Below are 24,762 nucleotides of genomic sequence, written 5' to 3'. Positions count from 1 at the left end.
GAATAGTGTTCATTTTTCAAACATGCAAAGAAAGAGGAATGCATTGTTTAAAGCACTAGTACAGTGCTCATTCAAATCTACCAACTTTGATGGAAATTGGATTAAGGTTTTAATATTCTGCAGGCAGTTTTCAGTTGATTTGCCAAAGGCATTTCTTCAAAAAGTGCCTGCCATTCCCAGCAATGTGTTGCTTAGCTGTCAAGACCACCCTAGCAGTAATGTGGGAAATTTATTTCTTGGTTTTTTTCTTTATTACACAAAAGGAAGTTATCAATGAAGGTTCAACATTACTCTGGTTTTAAATTTTGCCTTCTAATGGAATCCTGCTGTTGTGCTTTCTTTATGCTACTGCACTGACCTAGAACAGATTGGACCCACAGTGGTGTAGGAGGGCAAACAAAATCTTAAATTGATTTTCTAGGGATTCAAAGATATTTCTCTGGAGAGATTTATGCATGGAGGAGCCAATGTGACTGGATTTCAGCTAGTAGATTTCAGTACCCCGATGGTAACTAAGCTGATGCAGCGTTGGAAGAAGCTGGACCAGAGAGAATACCCAGGATCTGAGACCCCACCAAAGGTACTGGCTGATCTGAAGCATTACCAAAGATATCACTCAGGTGTTCTAATTTCTAATTAACATTGTTGAATACATGAATGAATATTTAGGCAGAGGAGAAGGCGGTTGATCTTACTATTATTGGCAACTAATCATGCCTATCCTTGCATTTGTATGATGGAAACACAAACTGCAGCACATTTTACTGATGTTCTTGAATGTCCTTTGTCACTTATTCTCCAACTTCACCTCTTTACCGACAGCAAGTAAGGGTCAAATGCTTAACTGACAACTTAATTTCAATAAAATTTACATTATTTAATCAATTATCTAGGTTATAGAGCTTTCCCAACAGCTGAATTCTTCTGTGTATGAGATAATACTCATAAATTTACTACCTTTACTTTTTCTTATGGAGTTTCCTCTGGAAATTTTCCACCTCAAAACCTGGTGTAGTAATCACCTTCAGGCATGATTTTAAAGTGAAATCTGATCCCAGTGTTCCTCTATCCTAATCCCTCACAGGTTGATAACAAAATATTTCTCTCACATATAGTTTTCCTGGCAGGCAAATCACAGTATAGCTCTAAATATGACTTCATCAAAAGAGTTCTGTTATTATATGCACAAAGGCATATCAGACTTAGTTGAAACTGGCCCCCTTTGTGCTGGGCACTATGCAAAGATAAGCAATTAGTCCTCCCTTGGCTGGGAAATGGGTAGGTTGACAAAGTCTGGAGAAAGAATCAACATGGTTATTACAAAACATAGCTACATAATTCAGTGAACATTCCAGAAATTTATGTTCTGAAGAAAAAAACAAAAACAAAAAACAAGGATGCTGTGGGCCATAGAGTGCAGACATGCCCAATTACTGAAGACAGGAACGATTCAACTTATAGGACTTCTTGCCACGTCAAACAGGATGATGCTGTCTTCTTCAGAGAAGTCAGCATGATTAATTTGAATCACATCTAATTCACCCAGAGATAACCAAAATTTGAGATTATAAGGATAAACCATGTCTCAAAGAGCTTATTATATGCAAGGCAAAGGAAGGGAAGGAAATTAGACTTGAATAAGGGAATTTAAATTTTGTAAATTGCAGGGCATATCAGTAGCAGCCCTGGGCATGTGAACAACTTCTCCTGATACAGTATGTTTATCAGAGGACTATACTGAGAAAACACCCCTTTGTTAATGTGGCTCCAGGCTAACATCTGCCAAAGACTTGCTGTACACATTGCATTTGGCATGTTATCAACCTAAAGCAGTTACTGTAGTTAGTGCAGAAACACAGACCATTCAGTGTATGTGTCAGGTAGAGAACCAACACAGGTTTTCCAATAGGAAGAACATACTTTTGATCATTCTTAACAATTCCAGCAGCCTGGATGTCTGCTCTTTATCATGCATTTTTTCAGTTATATTTTCTCAATGAGTTACTGTTTCTTTCTTTTTGTTTTGACTAAGTTGAGTGGATGGGGTTATTCCCTAATATATAAGACAAATGGAAAAAAAAAGATTTTAATATCTCCAGTTCAATTTCTTTCTTTTATTAATTAAGATCCAGATTTTTCTACCCTTAAGAAATACAGTTTTAAAACTGGAGCTACTGAAATGTCCTGCATNACAAACTTGCTTTTAATTTTGAGGAGAGCTTTTTACTAAATGAAGGTGTAGAAACTGCTGCGTAATGAATCAAACTAGAAATACTTGAGACAGGTGATTTTTTTAAAGACATGCCAATTCTGATGCAGTGTGTTTGTTCATCTATTTAGTATACATCTGCACTGACATATGATGGAGTACTTGTGATGGCTGAAACTTTCCGTAATCTTAGAAGACAGAAAATTGATATTTCAAGGAGAGGAAATGCTGGTGATTGTCTTGCCAACCCTGCAGCCCCATGGGGTCAAGGAATTGATATGGAGAGGACATTAAAACAGGTAAAGGGAGGCTTTATTCTAGTGATCTTTTTGAATATTGGATACTAGTTGCACACTGTATGACTTGGAAGATAGTATGCACAGGGGTAGTAATGGAGAAGGAGAAATTATTTTTTAGTTGGCATTTGGAAACAGCTTGGGCTGTTCAGGCTGTTCTGGTTTGTAACTTGGAATGAAGGCAGAGGGGAACTAAAACTACTTGAAACTACTGTTAATTCTTTTAAGATGGTTGGGACTTCCTCCACTGAACTGGTGAGCTCATCTGTTACTATTGCAAATAACCTGGCTTTACAAATATTGTCATTTAAGGAAAAAGATATAGCTACATAATATAGTCTTTAAAATATGTTTCTGTCATCTTCAATAAAAGTAGACTTCTCCCAGGGAAATCACATAGGTATTAATTTTTTTTTTCTTTAAAGAAGAAATAACCCAGAGCCATTGTTCTCTGATGTCAGGATTTTGAATTCCTGATTAATATGGATGCCTAGAAAGTTCCAGATCTCTGTCAAGATGATTTAGCCTTTCCTTTGAATGGGACAGTAAGAAAATAAAAATCCTGCAGTAGAATTTAAATCATTGCAAATGAGCAGGCTGCACTCAGGAGAAACTGCTGAGGAGAAGTGACTGCTGACAGAGCTGGCAGCTCTGTGCCTAGAAGCCAAGGTTTCAGCCCTGGAGAAGAATCAGTAGAGATAGAAATGGACAGAGGGAAAGAGTAAGTGATTTAAGTCTGCATTCTGACTCTTAAGGAGAGAAATAAAGCATTTTGTATGCTTCACATACTCTTTGCAGATTAACACATCTGTAACAATTGAGAGAAGCATTAAGTCAGGCTTCTGTGTTTGGGCAGACAGCATGAACCTTCAAATTCAGCCAAAGTGGTTTGCATGGCCAGATACAATCAAAGCCAGCACCAATATGGCCATGACTTCTTTGGGATGAGGAGAACAGTTTGGTGTAGTAGTGTAGTGTCATCCTTTGGTGGCTAAGTAAAGTACCGAAAGAAAAAACAGAGTTCTGGTTTCAGCTGAGACATGTGGTGGAAAATTCCCACAGTCAATCTTATGGTTTTACATCTATCTTTCACTCTGATGCTTTTAAAACAGTCTTTTCAAGCCCTTTGCATGTCACCCATCTTCTGTGATAGTAAGTTGCTTTACTGGGGCTAAGGTTGTTGTCAAGTTTACCTTAATGAGCAGTATATGTTCAATTTGTACATTTAATCCATCAGAGTGGGAGCTTAAAGGATACATGAGCTCAGGCGAAAACATCCCTTAGGTTTTTTCATATGACCCTAGATACTCTGCAGGAGCGATGAGAATGGTAAAAAACGTACTTCTCTTTAGAACCTGCAGTTGGAAGATGGTGAGCTGCAGAGCATGAAAAAGGACGAGGTCCATTGTGTGTCTTTGTTAGCAGTTAGATACTGGCATACCTAAGCCTGTTTTGAGCATGGTCTGACAAGAAAAAGGAATATAAAGAAAAGTAGCTAAATGTATTGCTTTATAATGCCTGACTGTTCTACAGTAGTGTTGTTATGGTATTCTAAGGACATAGCCAGGATAACTTGCACTGCTCTGTGACATTTGAAATAAAGAATATAAGACTGGATCTTCATGATGCTTTTTTCTCCATGTTTAGGTTCGAATACAAGGATTGACAGGAAATGTTCAGTTTGACCACTATGGTCGCAGAGTCAACTACACCATGGATGTCTTTGAGCTGAAAAACACAGGGCCTCGAAAGGTATGTGTTGACAATGTTTACTATCCTCATATTGTATAAATGAGTTACGTATGATGAAATGGTTATGCAGACTTTTATTAAAGTGGACTCTGCGGTTTAAAAAGATATAATACAGTGAATACATGGAGAATATTTCTGGTGGAAGTATTTTTAAACTGCATTTTCTGCTAGATACTATTATTCAATGCAACAAATTGGGAAACACAAAAACAAGTGTGCATCTTGGAGTGGTGGGATGTCAGTCAGTCAAGCATACTAATGAAAACCAGCTGGATGGCATGTTGCTAGGCAGCTAGGTGGTGGAAAATGGTCAGAACTCTGAACAGTAGATATTCTTTGTATCTTATCCAAAGATTTCTGTCTTTAAAGTTACTGGCATTTTTAAGCAGGTTAATTTGTACATTCTGTGTAAACATGAATCATAGGCTGTTACTAACATAGGGTTTTTAAGGGTGAAAGGACAGAAGAGGAGAGAGGAGGAAAAGAGAGTGCCCTGAATACTTACATTTTCTGAAATTAATTTCAGTATCTAATCCTGCGTGCTTGATTCATTGCTTGTGAGCAATTTAGGCAAATGCACATTAATATATGTCTTAGCAGATCCTCCATGTCTGAATGCTCATTATCACTCAGCCCAATCACTTTAAAAAGATAAATCTGGGTACTTTGTTGACCCTTTCTCATCTGTGCTGAAAATTTGTCCACTTGTCATAGTATAAAACAAATAAAAGCAGAAAATGTATACAGGCTCATGGATTTTATTTCCTTTGGAGTCACCGTGGCATGTTTTGTTTGTGAGGTCATCAGAACAAGAAAAGGGAGGAGGTGATAGTGAATAGGGGATTCATGGCTGCTTGAGTACGGCCAAAGCAATCAAAATTGAATTAAACAGCTCTCTGCTGTTGGGCCAGAGGTGACAAGTGCAGTAAATAGTGCCACAGGTAAACTGTGTGTCCCCAGAGACAGTTACCTGCCACAGTGCTGAGGAGGCAGAGTGTTAAACCGCAGACCCAGAGCAGAATTATACACTCAGATGAAAAAATTGCCAATATTTCACAATATAGAGCAATATATACCAAAGAAAAGCATGTGCCTGTGTATAAAGTATATTGGTGCATTTGTCTTTTGAAAGTATGACAGATGGCTGAAAAATAGATTGGGAAAGAGGAGTTTGTCTTCCCTCTCTCTTGGGAAGTCCACTGTCTCCTGCCAGGTAACGTATAAGACCTTGCTACCAGTCCTGCTTCCTTCCTGGCTCTGTGCCGCACTGTTGGCACCTAGGAGGATATATGGGTGGCTGGGATACATCAAAGGCAAATGGTGAAATATGTCATTTGCATCCTCTATTCTCAGTTGTACAGGAGGAAAGGCAAGGTGCAAAGGATGTGGTTAATTAGGTCACAGCTTCTGTAACTAATTAGGGAATTTGCATGTCAGCAAACTTTTGAAAAGGTTTGATGTTTCAGTCTTTATAACCTATTTTGGGAGATGCGTGTGGCTGCCACCACTGCAGGGATGTCCGCATCCTCTCTTCTTGCCTGCAGTTGAAGGGGAAGGTGGCTGCAAATAGAGGAGCTATGTCTGTGTTGTGCTAGAAGGCCCAAGGTGCTTTTCTTACCTTTCAGCCATGCCTCTCTGCCACTCTTAAGCCATTACCTCTCTTTGATATAACAAGTCATAACAGCTTTGACAGATCTGGCTACTCACAAGAATTTATTTCTCATGTATTAGATAGTGTTTTATATGTGATCACTGGACCAACTCTGTGGTCCAGCCTGACAAATCCTATATAATATGTGAGAAATGACTATACTTAATTGAACTAAGAGGCCTTCACTTTTAATGTTTTCTTCTCATGTCCTACATAACATGACTTATGAGTCACTCAGCAATATCTTTTCAAAACTAGCCTTTCCAGAGAGAGTAGTGCATGGCTCTAATCTTTAGAAAAGTGATTTTTGTTGCCCACAGTTTTAAATATGTGAACAGATCATTAGAAAATGGCAAAGCTAGACAGACTTCCATATAGTTTAGTAAAATGGAAAAAAATAGCCAATGCTTATGTTAGTTTCATTTATGCAGCATTTCTTACTTGCTTCTTCTCTGTAGAACTACATCAAAATCTGCTGGTGAGGGGAAGGGTGTGAGGGCAAGGATCACAGAGATGGAATGGACTGGCTCCTGTGACTGGAGTGTTGCAATCAAGCAATACAGACTTTTCATTGATGCTCAGGGACAGGACTAGAGGCAATGAACACAAACTGAAACACAGGAGGTTCCTTCTGAACATTAGGAAATGCTTTTTTGACTCTGAGAGTAACCAAGCACTGGCACACGTTGTGCAGGGAGGTTGTGAAGTCTTCATCTTGGAGATATTCAAAAGCTATCCAGACACAGTCCTGGGCAACTGGCTTTAGGCTGAACAGTGGGGTTTGACCAAATGACTTCCAGATGTCCCTTCCCAGCTCAGTCATTCTTTGATTGTGTCATTTGCCATGCATCATGTCACCAAAATTAAAAAAAAAAAAGGAAAGGAAAAATTAAACAAAGCATTATGCATTACATGTACATGCACAAGCCAGTCTAAGATTTGACTTCTAAATTCCAATTTGGGCAACATGAAAATTGATTATCAAAATTTTTGAGTATTCTCTTGCCCTTAGTTGACTTGTGAGCTTCAGCAGGAGCACTTCAGTGGCTGCTACGAGGTGCACAGGCCTTCAGAAATTATGCTATTCAATAAAATGCCAAACTGTTATGACAAATTTACTTTGAGGCAGATATTTTTGCAATATTGTTTCCTGTAAGACAAATTCGGCCTCCATGTTAGTGGATGCAACTCCTATGAAATTCAATTGCAATACAAATAGAATTGGAGGTACTTTAATAGCTGAATTCAATCCTATCCTTTGAACAGTTTTTTCCTTGTGGATCTGAAGTATTTATAGGAAAGCATACTGTTATTTAGTGCGCTCACAGTGACTGTGAATCGATATACAAGTCTCATGACATAGCTTTCATATTTATTCGGTAATCTAGTTCCAAAGTTAGTTTAGCACAGGTTTGAACAGAACACGTATGTGTTCACACCAATGCGCACAAACTAAAGTACATCATTCATTTCCTGCTTTCCTTCTGAACTTTATAGCCATGAGGAATTGCACAATGAAAAACAATTATTCACTATCGTAGTGAATTCCCCAGACTGCCAGGGTTTGGTGCACCTATTCTGCCATTAGTTGATCACAGTTTTTGACAAGAGCTTGAAATTTTCAGCAATCAATTGTATCTGTGACTGTATGGTTTTTCTGGTGAAAAAGAATATTTCTTAGCAGGGCATCCTACTAGGAAGAAAACCTCCCACTCCACTATATCACATATGAATGATGTACTGCATTATAAAAGTAAGTATCATATGAAAATTCAGACAGAGATAAAGCCATTTTTTGAGAAATTGCAGGCATTTTTTAAAGGAACTTTACTTTGTGTGCATTGGTGTTTCCTGTAGAAAAAAAAAAATCACTCATGTTCAGCCATATGGGACTGCTAAAACAACTTGTCTCTCCATAATTAGTGAAATAGTAAATGTAAAAATCAAGAGGAAGGTTGACTCTTTTAAGAGTACAGAGGATATATATAATGCATATGAGACTAGGAACCAAAAGCTCTCCCCTGCGCTTTTAGACTCTCATATCACATCACTGCCTTGAACTGAATAAGAGGTTTCTCCTCATCATGGAGGCAAAATCCTATGTGATGGTGAATTTTAGTCAGGACTCTACAATAATGTTAGAAATAATATTGACTGCATAATTGATTTGATTGTTTAGCCAGTTTCCATCATACTGAAATCTTTTCAGCCAAGGCACAGAATGTCCTTTGGCAGTTACACTGGAGCTCTGCCTGGAGCCCACTTTCCACTAAAATTCCCTTTTCTAGTAAGATGGACAAGACATTCCTCTCTCCCAACTCTTGGTCTCATGAATTCCTAATTAATCAAGGGAGTGGGGTAGGGGCAGTTGCTTCTGACTGGTCCCCAGGTGCTTCTGGAAACTGAGCTGTCTTGGGTTGAATTGCATCTCTTTGATAGGAACCTTTTAAATCATGTGTCTGTTATGTCATGCTAGGAAGGAGGATAAGTCTCTCAGTTCGTTAGGTTCCCAGAAACCTGGGGAGCCCCTTTAGGTAGGATTAGAACACTGTTCTACTGATGCATTTGTGTACATGTTGTCCATTTGACATGAAGCTGAGTGCTGTCAGTCCTGGGTCAGAGGAACAGCCACTGAGCCATTCCATGGCAGCCTTGTCAGTGGATGCACAGACAACCATGATCTAGTTGCAAAAAAGAGAATGGGCAAGAAGGAGAAAAGAGAGAGTAGTTGTTTTCCTCCATGGGAATACAAGAATGACTGATTCAAATCTGATTCTAGAGTAGTTCATCTCCAGCAATGAACAAAAGCAGCTGTTTCACCTAAAGACTGCTCTGGGAAGGGTTGTGGCAGCCTAGATGAAGCCAAGGAGAAAAAAAGGTGGATGTGGTGTTCCACCTCCCTGTAGGCACTTCCTAGAGATATATTTAGGGAGAATTCACTCTCATCATGCTTTAGTCAGTGGAAAAACAAGCAGTTTTTTAGGAGAGGTGCTTATTTTGAATGAGCTGAGTCACTGTCTGTTGGTGTTGTCTGTCCCATGAGTGTAAAGAAAGCTTGAATAACAGGGCTTCTAAAGTAGGTACTAAAAGGTCAGTGCCAGCAGTTAGGTGGAAAAAACCTGGTGCAAGTCTCTGGGTTGGAGTCTCCTGAGAGGCCCGTGGTGGAGCAAGGAATTGAGATTAGCCATGGGGTTGCAAAACTGTCATCTAGATGTCTTTCACTCCTCCGTCTAAGACTGGAAGATCTGGAGGATTAGTGAATGAAAATATTCTTGTGGAGAGCAAAAATTCATATATCTTGTTTATGCCCCAGCAAGGCTTCAAATGAATGAAAATGGGATTTAACTTGTGCCTCTGAAGTAAGTAGCTCAGATCTTTCAGGATCTGCTCAGTGGCGGTGACATCACGTCTCTCTCTGTGCAGAAGTGGTGCTAAGTGGTACACTCAAAGTGTTAGATATGTACCCATGTATCCAATGTGACAGCACTTCCTTTGGCACAAAATCATCTTTGGATCACTCTGCTGTTCTTATAGTTATTTATGTTTGTAATTATGCAGAATGCAGGCTTTACTGTAAATTATATAAATTTTATTTTTCAGGTTGGTTATTGGAATGACATGGATAAATTAGTTTTGATTCAGCATGAACCTACACTTGGAAATGACACTGCAGCCATTGAGAATAGAACAGTAGTTGTCACTACAATTTTGGTAAGGTATTTCTTTTTTTAATACTTATACTGGTGTGTGACACAATCTCATTTCTGGTTATGATCTAATTTAGTCTGCCGGTTCCTAGGTTAGTGGGAGGGTGAGAGCCATGTGTTTTAATTATACTGACTGTCATGTCTGCACAGAGGTTTTTTTGGTATGCATTTAATATAATGATTCACTTGAAATCAGGCTTTTAAAATTGAGTTGTGATAATTTTTTTCTTTTATTCAGTCTTTTCCATTTTTTACTGAAGTAAGTCTCAGAAATACAAGTTCTTATAACCTCTAATTGACAAATCTTAACTCAAAAGAAACTAGAAGAAAAAAAAAACCCAAAACATTCAAATGACAGAATAGAATGGAAGGTATAAAACGAGATGACTATGCCAGTGTCCCTTTTTGTCGATAAATTATAAACTCAATAATTGACATTATCAAGAGCTAAAATTTTAAGTTTGGTTAGCCAATCAGAATTGGATTATCTACTTTTAATTGTGAATGAAAACACGAATTTTGTTAATGCATTTGGACATATTTCTTAATATGTTTCTTCAGCATTACAATAGAATTTCCATTTTAATAAAATTAAATAGATTTGTGGTTTGATTTTCCAGGATAATGGTGTTTTTAAAGAGTGTTTGCAAAAAAGAACGCAGTTGCTTCATTTATTTACATTTTTAATACACAGTTTTTCAAAACAATTGTTTCTTACAAATATCTGTTTTAAACAAAATGTTTAACAATTTTTCCTCTGAAGTCAGACATGCCCTTTAAAGCTGATGTTTGTCAAAGCTAACTGGCAAAGGGTGACCTTTACATGACCGCTTTTAAGATTTTATGTCTCAGTTCACTGCCCTTTTCACCTGCTTCACTTAGACAAGACATGTTAACCCAATAAACTGTGTCTCAAATGGGAAGGAACATTCTGAATGTGTTGTCAAGAAATAATTTTTCTAAGCTAATATGGAGTTTAAAATAATCTAAAGGAAAGCATCAAGATGTTTACTTAGTAAAAATGCAGTTAATTACCACATTTTCAGCAGTGTGTATCAGCATTTATACATTAAGTATGTCTTAACAAATCTGTTGAGGGTTATCATTCCAGGACACAAGCCAACCAAACTACTATACAGGAATTCAGAATGCAACTCCTAATCAAATTGTGTAACTTTTAATTTTATTTTTGCATGGGACATTTTAAATATATGTATCTTTTTCCTAAAAAAAAAAAAAAAAAAAGACTTGGTGATGGAAAAAAGTATACTTCAGTACAGTCCTCCTCTTTTCAGCCTCTGATGAAGAATCCTATTTTAAGAAATTGATCAAGGAAGAAAAGAGTCCCAAGATGCTGCGAACATTCCTAACTAAGGCTCAAGTATTAACCACCAGTCTAGTAGCATTGAGCTTATTTTTCCATATGGATTACTGTTCCTCTGACTGGATGACCAGGCACTGAACCACCAAGAAAAGTTCTGTGACTAATCTGAAATGTGTAGAACAGATGACGTTAACCTTCAACTTTGCCAAGCTGAGAAGAGAACGATGTGAATAACAAGCTTTCAGTCGAAATTTTCCTCTCATACCAATCCTAATATCTTTGACTGAAGCTATCATACATGAATACTGTAATTTCTATAAATAGCTCCAAGCTTAGGAGAAGCATAATATAATAATGAAAAGTAATATAAAATGTTGCTGTTTGCCAGAAAGGAAAACAAGGAAAACAAGAAACCTTTTAAAATGTGTTATCTTGCCTGTCCTGTTTGCATTGAAGCATTTTGATGTGCGTAATAAATGTTATCTTCAAAAGAACTTTTCCAGCCCCTGTATTGAAAGGACTGGTGGGATCATTTGCAAAACCAAAAAGCTGAATTAATATTCCAAAGCATGCCCTATGTTTATGCAGCATGTCATTTTTGGATAAATGCAAATAATTGAAAGCAGCATTGCTTCTTGACCAAAAGTGTCCCCTTTCCATGTTTCAAAATCACAGTGCAAGAGAAATATATCAGAATTTGGTTTGAATAAGAATATATGGTGATTTCTGCCTTATCATGCCTGTCTCCCATCCACTCCACTGGGAGCTGCACACATGATGCTAAAGGCAGAATAGAACCATGATTCTTACTATTGGTCTGCTATGGCCATGTATTTAGCATCCACAAGCATATGATCACACACACAAAAAAAAGATATATTTAACTAGAATAACTTTCATGTTGCAAATGCCACAGAGACTTTTTCACCTCTTCATTGCCCTCTTCACATTGAAGGGAAGTTGAACCATTGTAGATGATATATTTAATTTTGGTTGCATGCATATTTTCCAACATTAAACTGAAAAGCTTCTGCAAACAGTGCTGTCAGGCTTTTCAGTCTTTGAAGACAGGTGGCATGGCAGCATAGGAAAAGTTTACAAGTTTTCAGCATGGCTCGCTTTAATTTTTGCCTGAAGCCAAATAGCAGAAACTGATTTTCCTCAGTTTCTTCACTTTTCACGAATCTATGCTTACTTTGCTGTAGTGTGGCTGTAAAACTGTTGCATAGAAAGTGCATTATAATGAGTTAGCTCTGCACTCAAAGAACTTAGTACAGTATTTTCTACTTGGCAAAATGTTTTCTTCATTTGTAACATAGTGAGAGCATGTAGAATTTATTTTACATATTCTGTTTAGACACTCAGCCTATTCCCCAATTAGTCATGTTGGTGAAGTAGCAGCCCAGAGAGGGAAGGCAGCAAGGGCAGCTGGTGTTCTTTGCCAACTGCCATGCTCTTTATAATTCCTGTTCTGCACATTATTATATGATGCACAGCCTCCTGCACATCTGGAAAGGACGGATTTTCTACCTGTGTGCAGAAGCATTCCCTTCAGGATGCAGAGTGTGACCTCCAAATGCACAGTAGGCTCCCTGTATGACCAGAGAAGGGATGCCATTTGCAGCCTTGCTCTAACACTGAGATAAAGTGAGTGACTTGTCTAGTTAGGAAGAATGATCATCTCTAATTTAGCAAGTTGAGAAGTATAGTGACAAGTTGTTAAGGTAGAATATAGGGAAGTAGGCTGGGAAGACTAATCTGAACTCTCAAATACATTTCATGATAGAGCCAACTCTGTACTTACTCTGAGATTGCAAAATTTAAAAATCACAAAAATCCTTTAAAACCAAAGCTTGATGGATATGAGCTGCATCTGCATTGTGGCTTCCAGTTCAATATTTTAATGAAGTATCCTTGGTGTTGGCAGATTAAGTTTCAAGGGCAGGATCCAGTTCTCAAGTGAGTCACCCAAATGTAGATGACTTTACAAAGTATATTGATTCAGTTGCATTCAGTGACATTTAAGATGCTGTAGGATACACAGCCTGTCCCCCATTTACCTATCTGTAAAGGGGCAGCACAAAGGACCTGCAGAATGGCACTTTGGGGTCAAATACATTAGGGTATCTCAGATGACAGGTACCTTTCATTAGAGGACTGAGAACCACCCTAATTTTTTTGACTGATATATTCTTGATAGAGACTTACCTCAAAAATTCTAATTACAAACTTTTTCTCATAATAGAAAAATATTTTTTCATTAGAAATTTTATTAATTAAATTCTTCAGTATACTGGAGAGTAAAAAAAGAAGTTTGTTGCATGACAATAATAAAGACGTCAAACCGAATCCTGGACACTTTATTCAGAAGAAAAAAAGGTCACTATAAAAACCTTCCATTGACATTTACAGAAATTTCTTTCAGAATAAAGTGTGATAATGTGTACCAGTCCTGTTGTAAAAAGCAGAAATTTCCTTGCACAAATATTTGTCACTTTTACAAATTATTTTTACAACATTTGAAATCAACTTTAGAATAGGAAAGCCAAGCATAGATGTTTGGTATTTGGATTAGTTACTTTCTCCAGCTTCCCTTATAGTATGAATCATCCATCAGCTTTGAGCATTTTACTGTACATATGAATTTGTGGCAATGTGATGGAATAATTTGTTTACATCTATAAAGGTAATTGTTGCAGACATCAACTTGTATTTACAAATGTTAAGTATTGTTATGAAATTGTGAATTATTTAAGTAAAGCTTGCACCATCTCTAATACCTGTTCCGTGCTAGTCATTGATCATTTCAATGTGGACTTCTCCTTGATTCACTACCCTATAGAATACTATTAAGCAGCTAAAATCTTGCAAATATTACCGTGTTAAACCTCATTTAGCTGTAAGTCAGATGTGCGTTTTATATCAGTAGGTTAAGAGCTTATAGTTCAAAAATGTGGTAAATACAAAGATGGTTGGGAGAGATAATCTTTAGATTAGACAAGATGCTATAACTGGAAACAGTGAAGAAGTATGCCTACTGTTTTCAGCTATTTCAGCTGATCTAATAGAAGACATCTCTCCATAAGTGTCTTGCATATCTTTTACCTTTAGACTAGCATGGCTATGCTAACATTACTACTAATTTAGAAAATGCTATTGCAATAGATTATACAGAAAAAAAGTCTTTTTTAATGCCACAGCTAGAAAAGAGCATCAAGATATGGCTGAGTACATGCTATTGATCAATTCAGATATTTCATGACTTTGCAGCATGACCTTGAAAGTAATCTGTGTAAGTTACTTGCTAGTAAACCAGTAAAGCTTGCCTTTCAGTGTCCTTTTATTATTATAACATCTGCACACCTCAGTTTGAAACACCCTCAAAGTCTGAAATTACAGAACCTAAAAGTAGTGCTGCTATTTGATTTATTTTTTAAAGACAGTCTTTATCAGAAACTCACATTCAGTCCCATCCACATCCCCCCATCAAATTCTGCCTTGAAAATAGGTATCTCATTATTTGGCAGGTAACGTAGGCACAACAATTAAAGAAACTATTATTTACTCTGTATAAAATAGGTAGGAGGGAAAGAACATAGTAAGCAAACCATAGTAGGTGTTCCTGTTATCTTTAATTGTATAATTTCACACTGACAAATCACACTCAATTGCTGCTTCTTTTAAAGCAGTCACAGCAAGAGGTATTACCTTACGCTATAAGATATTTGCATTATAAAAAATGTTCTTGGCTGTATTTTGCTCTAAATCAGTATGATCAGTGCAAAGAAAAGAAAGTGGATGGGGAGAGAGAACCAATGCAATTCCTCCAAGTCACCCAAGTCAGATCCCTGTCAGAACCCAGGCCTTCTGAGTCCTCACTTAGTTGTCCTTCCACTGGATGGAATCGCCTCTGCTCTTACCTACCAAGGACAGAATTGGGGCCTCCAGCTTCCCTTCTCACTGGTCCCTCACAGAACTCCTGGGGAGGAGGGCTGAAGATCATTTAACCTTTAACAGGAAAAATGACGCATCTGTCACTTTGCTGTGCAGAAACAATTGAAGTGCTTTTTCTGTAGAAGCCCTGTCAGTGGTGAGGTGCAGGCAGATGCACGGTGTCTGAGTTTTGGAAGAAGGAGAAGGCTGACCTGGCGTCCTCTGTGTCTGTCTTCTTTGTGTTCATCTCCAGAGTTATTATTTCCTGGTGTGACTCTAATTGTATGCCTTTTGCTTGAGATTTATGGCTGAATCAGAAGAACTAGCAGTTACCAACTCCAGTCTTTGGAAAATAGAATTGCTTTTGCGGTGCAGCAAGCAAATGCAGCTGAAGCTTACAAGGAGAGTTCAGAAATTCTGGACACTGGACAGACTTGATTGTAGTTCTAGCTAGCAGTTGGCTAAATCACAGACAGGAGGCATAGGATTTTTGCCTCTGTTTATTTTAAACCACTTTTGTTCAATCACGTGTAGAAAGACACTGATTTTGGGTTTTCCTCTCATGGGAACAAAAAGCCTACATGAGGGAGGAACAATTGATACATGTGGCCAAAATAGTTCCCAAAATCAACTTCTACTGCAAAGAAAGGGCAGAATGCATTCTCTCTGGTTTTCTCCCTCTATGGGAAAAGACACTCATGTAATGACATGTATCCTCCCTTGTTAAATACTTAATAGAGGTTACAAAATTGCTGTTGCTTGCAGCTGATGTTCCTGTAGTTTCAATGAAGCAGACATTGTCATACTACATTTATATTTATTTTTATTTTTGTACTAATTTTATCTGTAGAAAAGAAGTGAATAGGGCAGAGTACTACCAATGTTAGTGTCAAAAGACCCAAAATTAGCCCGGGCCAGCACAGTGAAAACTTAAGTTGCCAGTATTTTGAGATGTAAATTCGAACAAAAGGTGACTTTAGTCACCCTTTATATTAGAAAAATATGAATTATATGAATGGATGTGAATGTATTGATATGAATGTATTAATATGAATATAAATATGAATTTATGTGAAGTGATTTAAAATACCACCGGAAAGTACAGTTTTTCTTAATGATTACTAAAGTCTGAATCCACAGAGCTAAAAAGAAAAATGTAGCCTTGATATCCCAGTCAGGTAATGTTCGCTGTTGTGATGGTATGGTTTACACAGGGAATGCAAGATCCACTTTTCAAGACAGGTTTTACTTGTTTCCAGTGACACTCGCCACTCGAAAATATTTTAGTACTTCTTTTTCATGCCACATGTAGAGGCACTGTCAACTTAATACCATTCTTGTCCATGCATATCGCTTAGGTTCATCCTAAAAGACCTTGCAGAATCTGCAGTGTTTATTTGAAGCAGAAGATACATGTTGCCTTGGGAATATATGTCTATGTTCTCACTAAAATGTATGTAGCCTCTTAATAGTTATGCATTCTAAACCTCAAGAAAGCAAGTCATTCAGGCTCTGCATCTGAAATTACACAGACAGTAACCACACTACGTTAGAGGATATGCTTACTTACAGAAGTCAGAAATGTACATTGTACCTTCATTATCTCACGGTCCTTTGCATTGTATAGGTTTAACCCCTACTCTATGCTTTAAATTTAGCATATACTGCACTAAGGTCTTTCGTTTAAAACAAAGTAAGGTTGATAAATCTTGTGAAATGTATAAGCCAAATTACAGTGTAAATAGTATACTTTTCCAGAGGGATTTCTGTTCATACATTTTAGTTTAAATGTGCTAATACTACCCATGAACTTTTGATAAAGTGTGTGTTGTTCAGTCAGTACATGACATGGTTTTTTTTTTCAGAGTATATTCGGTGCACTTCTCCTTTACAGTTCTGCTTCTTTCATTATAGGAAGCCCCATATGTTATGTTCAAGAAAAACCATGATACGTTTGAAGGGAATGACAAGTTTGAAGGATACTGTGTAGATCTGGCATCAGAAATTGCAAAACATATTGGTATCAAGTACAAAATTGCCATTGTTCCTGATGGAAAATATGGAGCGAGGGATCCAGAGACAAAAATCTGGAATGGGATGGTGGGAGAACTTGTTTATGGGGTAAGCATACCAATTTTTGAAGCAGGATTTAATTTATCATAGTATAACTCATAAAATAGGAAGTACATATGCATTTTATTTAACCTTGGGGTCACAAAAAAGAAACAGAATCTTGTTTCAGATCTCTATGTTTTTACCTATTTTCAAGAGAAAAGCAAATAGTTTCATCCAAGTTCTACTGTTTATTCGACTAGTACCTTGTAATGTTAGAACATCTATAGTGTGCATATCCCTTAAAAATTCATTAATGTTAGAGACCATCTATTCCTGATACATTGTAAAACTTAGTTGGGAAGAATATCACTCATTAATTCATTTTCATGGAATGGTGGACAGAACTTTTAAAAAACTTGCTCTAGTTTAACAACTGGAGAATCCACCATTATATATCAAACATATGTAACAAACCACTACAGGCAAGTACACAATTAGGCAATTCAGAATGAAGACAGTCTTTTAAGATGAACAACAATAATAAAATTTAAGAGCAAACTTAGTAAGTTAACAACTGAGAGCATTATGTTATACAGTGATCTGGAGAAGGATTCTTCAGAACAGCATAACAGTTAACAATTCTATTGACACATAAAGTTCTAATATTTAATCAAAATAGTTCCAGCAAGCCCAAATAAATATTTGCAGTATCTGAGGTTACCAAAAGTAGCAAAACTCAGAACTGAGCTTGCTGATAATTGCGGTTGCTAGTATCTGCCCTGAGAATAGATCAGTATTCTTAAAGAAACTTTTCATTTCAGTGATGGAATAAAAAAAATCCTCGAACTATTCAGTTGAGAATATTTCCACCAGTGAACTCCTAATATGCCTCAACCTCCATATAAAAAACTCCTGCATAATGGTTGATCCATCCACAGTTGCAGTTTTCACATTTCCAGTGATGGTTTGGGCCATACGTGGCAAAGGCCTTGTGGCTTTCCTAGTAGCACCATTTCAATTCCCTTCTGTCAGCTAAGTATAGCTGACAGAATTTCGTCAACATCTTCTCCATTAGCATCAGTTCAAGGGACTCTGCAGAATGAAACACTCTGTGGGCTGTAGGAGTGTGGGAAATGGTGCCCCAGAATGTTGGTGATTTCACCCAGCCATGGGAATGGGAAGGTTACATCTTCAGAAAACTCTATGTTCTTGGAAGTTGATGAAGGAACCAGCCTCAAGTATGTCTTTGAAGAGTAGAACAACTGACTGTCACCAAGCATATATATCTACTTTAGTGGCTTGGAAGCAGCTCAACTCATAGGATATTAAAAAACAAAGATTTTCAGACTTACTTTATCAAGTATGGAGGTTACCCCTTGTCTGGCTTTTAACTGCAATAGCAAACTCATGGACATCAATGCCCAAGCACTGTTTTACACCAGAAGTTTTTCTCAATATTCCAAGAAATTTTACCCTTTATGAGAAAATTCCCAAATGCAAATTTTCAGTGGGCTATCATGTAGTTGAAAATTATAGAGGAAACTTGATATTACACTTTCATTTTCTGTTTGTTTGGGGGTTTTTTTCCTCCTTTTATCTTTAAAAATTTACCTCATCAAACCTAAAGTGCCCTAGTAGTACACTGGCATACAGAGTGCTGTTAGGAAGCTCACACGGATGTATCAACACCTGTGGCTGTTAACATAGCTGAAAGCAATAAAGCTCACAGGCATGAGGAACCTGTTGCAAATTACCTGCATGAAGAGGATAACCCAGAATACATGGCTAACACTTCATTTTTTGTAATGGAAGAGACTGAGGTGAAGGCTCTTTCCAATTCTCTGTTTAGGAAGGCTGCAGTCTCATTGTGATTCAGGGACTAAGCTGCAGCAAGGCTCTTGGAATTGCTTTTTTATTGAAGAACTAAGAGAATTTTGGCTGTTGCCTACTGCTCTACTGTCCAAAGGCTCCTTGACGCTGTATCTATCCTAGTTGTATCAGTGGCACCAGTGGCACCAGTGAGTGTCCCTGTGCTTTGGAACTTGCCTGACTAATCTGCTAAATTGCAATGCTCCCTGGTATATTTTTGGCCCATAGTTACTGTCCAACAGAATTCCTGAGCCCAGCTGGACACTAGAATGGGGGAGAGACCATTCCCTCTAAGCAGCTTGAATGCAGTCATGCTGGTTTAGAGGTCAGGTGACGTTTATGGTAGCGACACAGGCTGTCAGGTGCGGGTTGGGCTACACCAAGAGCTACTCCAAGTGTGTTAAATGTACTTTTACAGGAGTAGCTTGAAAGGAAATTGTTCTTTCTGTTAACTTATAAAGTTTGCTGTTAAAGATTTCCGCAGGGAATCCCTCAAGAGCATCCTCCCTGCAAATTCCTTGAATCCTTGCCAGAAGATTTACAGAGCATCAGGTTCCCAGGCCTATTCGACATAGAGAAAGCAGAAAAATCAGCTAGCCAGAGACTTTGCTGCAAAGCTCTGCTAGAAGAGTATGTTCATTTTCTCTGATAGATCTCCTAATCACAAATACAAGTACTCTGAGTAGTTGGCTATGCTTCAAGCAAGGCTTTTTATGTGCAGCCAGGATTGGGACAGAATTTCCAACCTAATTAACAAGTTAACAAGATGATCTGTTTGGGAAACATTTACAGCTTTTAATTCCCAACCACATTAAAGGATTAACAGGCAGTTTTTGCTGGCCAGTGAGATGGGACCCTTTCTATGCATAAAACACTCCTCTGCTTTTCTGCTCTTTGCAGAAATGCCCCTTAGCCCTATCCGTGTTACTGAGGATACACAAGTGACAACTTTATGCCGTGTTCCCTTGAGACCTGTATGCAGCACTGCTTGTTCTGGTACCTGGACACTCAGGTGCTGCACAGATCAGTTTAGTTGTTTCCTAAACTCTGTAGTTGATTTTTCTATCAGGTCCCAGAGGAAACAGCATATGAAGTTCCACACTGTAAAGTTTTGCTAAGACTGTATGGAATGTCATGCTGGAGATGGTTTTGTTTTCAGCACTCTGTTAAAAACGACCAGGAAAACTTGGTCATTTGTCCCTGATATATCCAAATGCATGCAGTAGTCCATGTGAATTCTACTTGCCTTGATATCTAGCTCACAGGAGAAATGCTGGCTGGGGATGAAATACCATTAAGCATGTGCAACAGGTGTTTCCAAATGCACTAACAGTCAGTTCCAATTAAATATTCATTCTCCTGACACAGAATGTTGTCCTTTTACTGCTTAACACAAAAGGTCACAATTCATTTCTGTTCAAAACCTGAGAAGCCATTAGCTTCTGAGATTGAAATCACCTTCTGCATGATTTTTCTCAGATAGGTTTACTAACTTCACACAACTTGTACCAAGCATAGATTTTATTCACAATAATGAAATATTCCAAAGAAAGTGTCTCTCACCATCAGAGTCAAATGAAAGGATCCCGAATTCATCTGTATTTGGTAGTGGCGCAGCCTCGATTGAAATGCTGTTACAGATGCAGTTGATTCAACTGTGAAGTATCATTAGTCTTTGTCAAAACAGATTTCACTGGCAACAAAATCATTATTTGTTTGCACCATACTTATATTGTTAATCATTTAAATCCATAATTATATGGTGTACATTAACTGGGCAATGCACAGTTGCTGGTAATTATCATGCACAGTTATTTTCATCATTTAGCTTTCACAATGGCACACAGTAATCTCATAAAAATAATAAATAATATTATCAGTTTTGGGCAGCTGCACTTTTTTCAGGGTTTTTTGGCATTTAATTGTGACCTAGCTATATACTGCCCTTTTACATTTATTGGCATGAAATGGATCTATCTACATTATGAATCATCTGATACTAGATCTCTATTGTAAAGAAATTGGATAAGTTCCTATTTCTCCTCTTAAACTTCTTCAAGTACTGTTGGCAGCTAGTTCTGTTGTAGTTCAAGTTCTGCATATCCTCTTTGAGCATTTAAATTTGGTAAGATAAATCTTATCCAATGTTTCATATATGATATGCACTGTGCTAAGCAGGTCTTTAAAATCCCTTCAGTTGACACTAAAATGTCACTTCTCCAACTCACACTGTGAAAACTAGCAGCCCTCAAGGATCTCTATTTTATTCCCAGTGGCAATCTGTAGACACACAAAAAAACCTGTTAGCCAAGATCTTTGAAGACCAATGACCAGGTCTGTCGTTTACCCTGCATTATATATTATATATTATATATAATATATTATATATTATATAAGATACCACTACGTGACAAAGACAGAGAAGGTTGGCAGCAATAGATCACAGTTGCCATGAGTCTTTCACTTAATTAATTACAAGGACTCCACAATAGGTATTCTCAGAAACCAAAATTTAGAAGTATAAAAGACATTGGCTCTAAAGAAGGAAACCATTCTTCTAGAAAAAAAAGAAGTTATGAATGAGATAAAATACAAAAATATACAGGAAAGCCAGTAGCCCAAACCATCCTACAGTCCTTAGACTACAGAAACAAAGTTTACAATTTTCAGGCTACTAAAAAATATATTTTAGACATAGTATCTTTCTTCATATAATACTTATTTTCATAAAATATCTATTTCAGTAAGACTTATGTAATCACAAGGCATCAAGAAGCCGAATTTTTAAAAATACCTTATATTAGAAAACTTAAGATAAAATTCAGAGAATTAGCAGTGTTGTCATAATGTTTACCCAAGATATTAGCACCAGAGATAATTTCTGATACCTTTGCAAAATTATGATTTTAGATGTGTTACTTAAACTGTAATAACTTTACATAACATTATAAGTGCTTGCATCGCAAATATTTCAGAATGACAGATACAATCTGATGATTAATATATAGCAATTTTAATACAAATTTGCATTTTTGGACCATTGCACTGGAATGAGTCAGTTCTTTTGAATTATTCACAATTATAAAACTGCCAAAATAGGTTTAAATTTTGACTACACAAAATTAGTTTAAAATTAAAATCCATAAAATTTATATAACCTAGTATAATGGTATATAAAATAGAAAACATATATTATTTTAAATGCATTTACCTGTTTCAAAGTTTTAAGATGAGGAAAAAAGCCCACATTTCAATTTCTTTTTTCCTTTGTCACCCAAGCTATTTACATACCACTTGGATTAAACTATTGAGCCCATCTTTATTTTTCACCATTTTTATCTCATTGAAACAACAAAGTGTTCACAAAATATGCCCAATTACCCTTCTTAGTCCATAAGCTGTATAAAAGTCCACAGGCTCTGTGACTGTACCTAGACACAGCACCGTGGTGATGAATAGGAGAAAGGTTGCAGCAGCTTTTGCATCTGTTCCCCTCCCACGGGTGCACCTTTTGGCCCAGTTCCCCTTGCAATTCCCATCTGAAGTGCTGCTAAAATGACAGTTTTAGCATACAAGGCAAGGCAAGGAGCAAATCTTAACATTAAGTTGCATGCCTAATGACAAAAATGATCCGTTAGCTTACCTACAATATCTTATAGTTCATGCAGACATCATTGTTAGCAATCATAATCAATAATGATTCATTCAAGATTGGCATTTTAATTCTAAAAACATGTTAGAAACACATTTAAAAATATTCCTGACATGAGTGGGAATGGATTCAGCACACTTTTTATCCTTTTATCACGTGATTTCACACACTTATTTTCTGTATACTTAGCATTTTTCACTGTTTAAAATGCGATCATTCCTATTGAATTATCTTTCTGTCAAGACAACCGTGTGCAGTTTGGTGGAATCACAGCAATAGTTAATCACCTTTGCGGCTTCATGCTATTTGGAGCTTCCTTGAGTCTATGAGCTGGTTTCCCTTGAAAAATTATTATGTCTTATGAAAATATGACAATAAATTACTGTTTCTGGGATCTTCAAAAAAAAAAATCTCTGTACATTCAGTGATTATAGGGTCATTCTCATTTTTCATTCTTCCTTGAATTCCTTTACTTTAAATCTAAATTAATGCCTAAAATTATCTTCCTACACTGTTGCTCACCTCTGTAAGATTTAAGAGTCTTCTGCTTAGCAGAAACATTAAGTATTTGTATAGTTCTTTAAACTAAAAACCTGCAATATGTATGTTTTACTAAACGCATATGGAGTAAATACAGAGTGTGATAGAAAGAAACAGAACAATGTTATAGAGCATTTAAGCCGCAGTGTCCTAATGTTAATAACATACCTTCGGAATTAGCTGCTTAGCTGAGTGTATAAACCAACTTCAATTAATCTATACATCTATATTTCTTTTTTCTTTATAGAAAGCAGAGATTGCTGTTGCGCCTCTGACCATCACTTTGGTACGAGAAGAGGTCATTGATTTTTCTAAACCTTTTATGAGTTTGGGGATATCCATTATGATCAAAAAGCCCCAGAAATCTAAACCAGGAGTGTTTTCCTTCTTGGACCCTTTGGCGTATGAGATCTGGATGTGCATAGTCTTTGCCTACATTGGTGTCAGTGTGGTCCTGTTCCTAGTTAGCAGGTTTAGTCCGTATGAGTGGCACACAGAAGAACCAGAGGATGGGAAAGAAGGACCCAGTGACCAGCCTCCCAATGAGTTTGGCATATTCAACAGCCTCTGGTTTTCCCTGGGTGCCTTTATGCAACAAGGATGTGATATTTCCCCAAGGTTTGTGTCAAATCTTTTTACATTTGCATTTTATCTTCAACACTGAAGCATAAAATCTTCCTTCGTTAATTTTCCTGGCAGTGTTTTCTTCAGGAAGCCTTTTTTTTTTTTTTTTTTTTTAATAACCATGATAAGGGCAACAGATAATCTGCTTTGAATTTCAGTCATTACTATTATTTTACCAATGTCAATGTGCATAAACCACAAACAGCTCTCAGGAACAACAGGTACACACAAGGAAAATTCCACTGAGTTGAATTCAGAGTAACTGTGTTGTTGCTAGTTTAATTCCATTGTATTACATCTATGAAATGCAAAAAATCATGCTGAATATTTGCCCTCCATCAAGGAATCTCCCATTTCTGTCCTTGTCGAGTTCTACAGTGCTGCTTTGCAACTATCACTATCTATGAGAGACAATATTTGACCGTCTGGATCTGAGAAACCACTCTATTGCTAACCTGTGCCTTACAGAGCACGTGCCTCAGATCTAATACATGATTCAAGTCCTGAATTTCTCAACCTTTTAAGATATTCTGAACTTTAGTAGGTGGTAACTATAGCTTCTTAATTAAACATTATGATCCAATCTTTCAAACTTAAATGCTTCATTTTAGCCATTTGCAGTGAAATTTTGAGTGTTCAGCATTTGCCTAACCCGTCTATTATTGAAGTTAGCAATAAAACTGGTACTGATTAAGAGTGGATGGACATTACTCCTCAACAGCCTTCTCATCAAATTACAGGTATTGGAAAGGAAAATGTAAGTTTTTACTTAACAGAAATGTCTCTGTTACCACAAAATTCTTGCTTCTTAAATAAGAAAACTCTGAATGTTCAAATGATTGCAGTAGCTTGTAGAATGTTTCAAAAGTTTAGGTGACACAAACATTTTAATTCTACAGCCAACATAATCCATGTACAAAGATTTTTGCAGGTTTCTTTTAAGAGGAAACAGAGAATGCTACTGATTTGCAGATACCATGCTGTATTTTTGTCTCCAAGAAGAGATTGCCTATGCAGTATTTTTGACAATTGTCTTTCCTATTTTAGGCATGTCCTGAAATAATGAACCCACTGAGATTACTGTTCAAGAGAATTCAAGCTTCTGTATATGTGTGATACACAATAGTACAGTGAACTTTGTACTGTAGAC

The 24,762-nt window shown here is 37.1% G+C and overlaps 1 protein-coding gene across 10 annotated transcripts in view; it reads left to right on the top strand.

Moving 5' to 3' along the window:
- GRIA4 (glutamate ionotropic receptor AMPA type subunit 4) overlaps nt 1–24,762 on the top strand; it is a 218,705-nt gene that overhangs the window by 145,606 nt on the left and 48,337 nt on the right. For 9 of the 10 annotated variants that reach the window (XR_001875005.1, XM_017816029.1, XM_017816031.1 and 6 more), the window contains exons 6-11: nt 422–580; nt 2,341–2,508; nt 4,153–4,257; nt 9,509–9,619; nt 16,787–16,993; nt 23,236–23,606. Coding sequence is in view for 9 of the 10 variants with exons in the window: in XM_017816029.1 (XP_017671518.1) it covers nt 422–580; nt 2,341–2,508; nt 4,153–4,257; nt 9,509–9,619; nt 16,787–16,993; nt 23,236–23,606 (1,121 nt within the window). In the remaining variant the exon portion in view is untranslated. Of the gene's footprint in view, nt 1–421; nt 581–2,340; nt 2,509–4,152; nt 4,258–9,508; nt 9,620–10,910; nt 13,714–16,786; nt 16,994–23,235; nt 23,607–24,762 lie in introns of those variants that run through there. The other variant, XM_017816038.1, reaches the window with a different exon arrangement.

The sequence above is a fragment of the Lepidothrix coronata genome, unplaced genomic scaffold, assembly GCF_001604755.1.
Source record: "Lepidothrix coronata isolate B3197 unplaced genomic scaffold, Lepidothrix_coronata-1.0 Scaffold53, whole genome shotgun sequence".
In the NCBI taxonomy this organism is placed as follows: domain Eukaryota; kingdom Metazoa; phylum Chordata; class Aves; order Passeriformes; family Pipridae; genus Lepidothrix; species Lepidothrix coronata.
Note: the sequence above shows the minus strand (reverse complement) of the source record. Positions and strands in the feature narration are given on the sequence as shown.